The sequence below is a fragment of the Nicotiana tabacum genome, chromosome 2, assembly GCF_000715075.1.
Source record: "Nicotiana tabacum cultivar K326 chromosome 2, ASM71507v2, whole genome shotgun sequence".
NCBI classification, from domain to species: Eukaryota; Viridiplantae; Streptophyta; class Magnoliopsida; order Solanales; family Solanaceae; genus Nicotiana; species Nicotiana tabacum.
In genome coordinates, this window is record NC_134081.1 from 46,508,017 (window position 1) to 46,511,870 (window position 3,854).

The 3,854-nt window shown below is 36.7% G+C and overlaps 1 protein-coding gene across 1 annotated transcript; it reads left to right on the plus strand.

Annotated features, from left to right (window-relative positions):
* Window positions 1–481: 481 nt before the first annotated feature.
* Window positions 482–790, plus strand: LOC142166778 (uncharacterized). The gene has a single exon (XM_075226003.1). The coding sequence runs from the start codon at window positions 482–484 to the stop codon at window positions 788–790; it is 309 nt and encodes a 102-aa protein (XP_075082104.1).
* Window positions 791–3,854: the final 3,064 nt, after the last annotated feature.

Here is a 3,854-nt window from a genome sequence, read left to right on the forward strand (position 1 = left end):
TAAATAGAACGCTCCTTCATAAAGCTCAACCCAAGTTGAAGAAGTATCTAATTTTTGAGGAGAATTTTTGGAAGCAAATATTGGGTTTAAAGTGGGAGAGAAGGGTGATAGAAACATTCAGATTTTTCACAACATTGAGAGGAGGAAAATATTGCAACTAAAACAGATTCAAGAATCGACGGGTACGTTGTTATAATATATTGATTTGATGTCTTCAGAGGCTATTTTTTTCTTCCAAAAGCAGTTCACATAAGAAGAGGAGCCTCAAGACTTCTCTCTCCTAGAACATGTCCCAAAACTAGTCACACAAGAAGCCAACTTAAAATTTTGTATGATACGATCTTTGAAGGATGTGAAAAAGGTAGTTTTTGAACTTAGCGGTCCAAGTGCGGGTGGACCGTATGGATTTTTGGGTTGTTCTATCAATATTGTTGGGAGGTTGTTGGTTCGGATGTGTAGAATATTATGAGGGCCTTCTATGATGGACACACTTTGCAGAAATCCATCACACACAAACTTGGTTATCTTGCCGAAGAATCCTGTGGTTCACACATATTTGGATATGAAGCCGATTAGTCTTGGCAATTTCATAAATAAGGTTATTTCAAGAGTGGTTTATGACAAACTTGATGGTATCCTACCATCTATTGTCTCTAAAAACCAGTCTGATTTTCTCAAAGGGAGGAACATTATTGAGAATGTGCTACTTACACAAGAGATTATTACATACATAAGTTTAAGAGGTAAACCGGCCAATATGGTGATTAAGATTGACATGGACAAGGCTTAAGATAGGGTTTCATAGAGGTAACTATCGAATACTAGAGAAGATGGGATTTGCTAAAGTTTCTATTGATATGGTATGACGGTTATTAGCAAACAATTGGTATTCGGTGTTGCTCAATGGTCAGGCTAACGAATTCCTTCATTCTACTCATGGTGTAAAGCAAGGTGATCCTTATCTCCAACCTTATTCATCCTCCTGGTCGAGTTGATGTCTAGAGAATTAAATTCCTTATTCATGGATAAAAGCTCAATGGGTTTGGAATACCAAAATGGAGTGTTGAATTAAATCATATAGCGTATGCAGATGATACATAATTTATGCATCGGCTAATAAGGATTCCTTGGATAAGATTATGGGTGTATTGCAAGGTTTGAGAAGTCATCGGGGAAAAATGTTAATAGAGACAGACTTCCTTCTACATGCATGCTAATGTCTCTACGGCGTTGGTCAATCTAGTTGAACATAATACAAGTTTAGGGAGAGATGCCATTAATTTTGGACCATTCATATATATGCCTAGTGAGGTAAGGAAACTACTCACTATTGATAAATCTCAAGTCCCTAACATACGCATTGTGGCTGCAAAAGATTGGATACAATGAAGACATTTGTGCGGATGTAACGACCCAACCAATTATTTTATGTATTTGCTCCCTATTTCCCCTTTTGATGCTTCACACATGTGTAATCTTTAACTTTATGACTTGCAGGGTTGGTTAGTTTTGTTCCGGGAAGGTTTTGTGTTGATTTTGACCCTTTGGTTCTTGGCTTAGAAGCCTAAGTTAGAAATATTGACCAAAGTTTGACTTTTGTAAAAATGACCATGGAATGGTGTTTTAATGGCTCTGATAGGTTCGTATCGGGATTTTTTACTTGGCTGTATGCGCGGAATCGAATTCAGAGGTGCATAGGTTGATTTGTGTTGTTTTGCCGAAAGTTGGCAATTTGAGGTTTAGAAGATTTCCCAAGTTTGACCGTAGGTTGACTTTTGGATATCGGGTTCGGAATTTTGTTGTAGGACTTATAATAGGTCTATTATGCAATTTAGAACTTATATGCAAAATTTTGTGTCATTTGGAGTTGATTTGATAGGATTCGGACGCTTGGTTGCAATTCTAGAGATTATTGAACTTTTCTTTAAAATTCATACATTTTGATATGCGATTCAGAGTTGTAAATGTTTTTTTGGATTTTGATCCCGCGAGCGAGTTTGTATGATATTTTTGGTCTGGTGTGGATGTTTAGTTTGGAGCCCCGGACTAAAATAGAATTTTTTGGTGTGCTGGTGCTCTGATGTCTCAATTGCGAGCACCAACCATGCAATTGTAAGCATGGCAGGGGAGGCTCAGGTATCTCAATTGCAATACCTTTTTCGCAATTGAAAAGTAGTACCTGGGCAAGGTAGGATCACATTTGCGATAACAGTGTCGCATTTGCGATGGGAACAGTGTTCGCATTTGCGAACCCATTGTTGCATTTTTGACTTATCCCTTAGGATGTCAGTAGCCGCTTTCACGAGGAAATCTTCACAATTTTGAGAGTTCGGAATTGCGAACCCTGTGTCGCAAATGCAACTTTTGCAACAGAACAAAACATAGAAAAGTCGGGATTTAGGTCTAATTTTTGCATATCTTAGAACCCTAGACTCGGTAGAAGTCGATTTGGAGAGGGAATTTTCATCAACAAACATTGGGTAAGTGATTCTAATCAATTTACAACTATATTTATTTATTATATCTTAGATTTAACATCAAATTCATGAGAATAAAAGTGGGAAAATTGGGGAATTTTTTCAAGTCTTTGAAAAATGCAAAATTGAGTTTTAAGAGTCGATTTAGACTCGGATTTGAAAACAAAATACATATGTGGACTCATGGGGTTATCGGTAGTCGAAATCTACGCTTGGACACGGGTTTTGACCGGAAGGGCCCGGCGTTAATATTTGTTGACTTTTTGGGAATTGTGTAAAGCTCAAAGCTTTATCTATTGTAAATTGTTTCCCTTGCATCGTTTGATGATAATAAGTTATTTTTGGTTAGATTTGAACCGTGTATAGGTGAATTTTAGGAAAAAAACTATATTCGAGGGTTGATTTGGCCTAGTTGAGGTAAGTATCTTACCTAACTTTGTATGGGGAACCACCCCTTAGGATTTGGGTTTTTTGTGTTAATTGTACTATGTGGAAAACATGTATACAAGGTGACAAGTGAGTACACTGGCTATATGTGTATTTGGACCGGTTTAGACTTTAAGATTTCTTCCATGCCTTTTCTTGAAATTGTTATAACATGTTACATCTCTTGTTGTTAAATTTACTCTTACATGTTCTAGTTGATGTTGTTAGCATTCTTTATACCCTTTATTGATGTAATTGCTCTCATATGCTTTAGTTGAAGTTACTACCTCTGTTATTGTCTTGTTAATCCTTATTTGTTAAATTATTCTTACTTGAAGTTGTTATTTCGTGGAATATCTTCTTATTGAGTTATTGATGTTGAAGTTGTGGAAGCCATTATCACATTGAGGTTTAAGTTGTTAATTGTTGAGCATCCCTCATTTATTTTGTCGTTATTGAGATTCATGCACATTGTAATTGAGCCATGGGCTATAGGTTGTGATGACATCAATATTGTTGATTTTGGCAAGTGTTGTGGCATATCAGCATATGTGGTGCGAGTTGAATATTGTGTTGTGACATTGATACGCATGCGGTGATATAAGGATAGTGGTTGATACGTATGCAGTGAGATAAAGTGGGAATTTATACGCATGTTGCTAGTAAGGGAATTACTTGAAGCCATGCGGTGAGATAAGGGGGCTAAAATGCGTGTAGCTATTTTGGGAAAAATGATTTTCAAAACTAAATGTAAGGCTCACGCGGTGATATAAGGAAAGATTGTGATTGAAATTGTGAAATGTGAATATGAGGTGGTACCTCAGTTGTGATTCTTGTTGTACATTCCATGCTAAAAGAGTCTTGTTGTTTGAATAGTTCTTGTTGTTTTCTTCATTGTCTCACTGGCATTAGTCTGTGTTTGCCTACGAGTTGTTTCATTATGTGTTCACT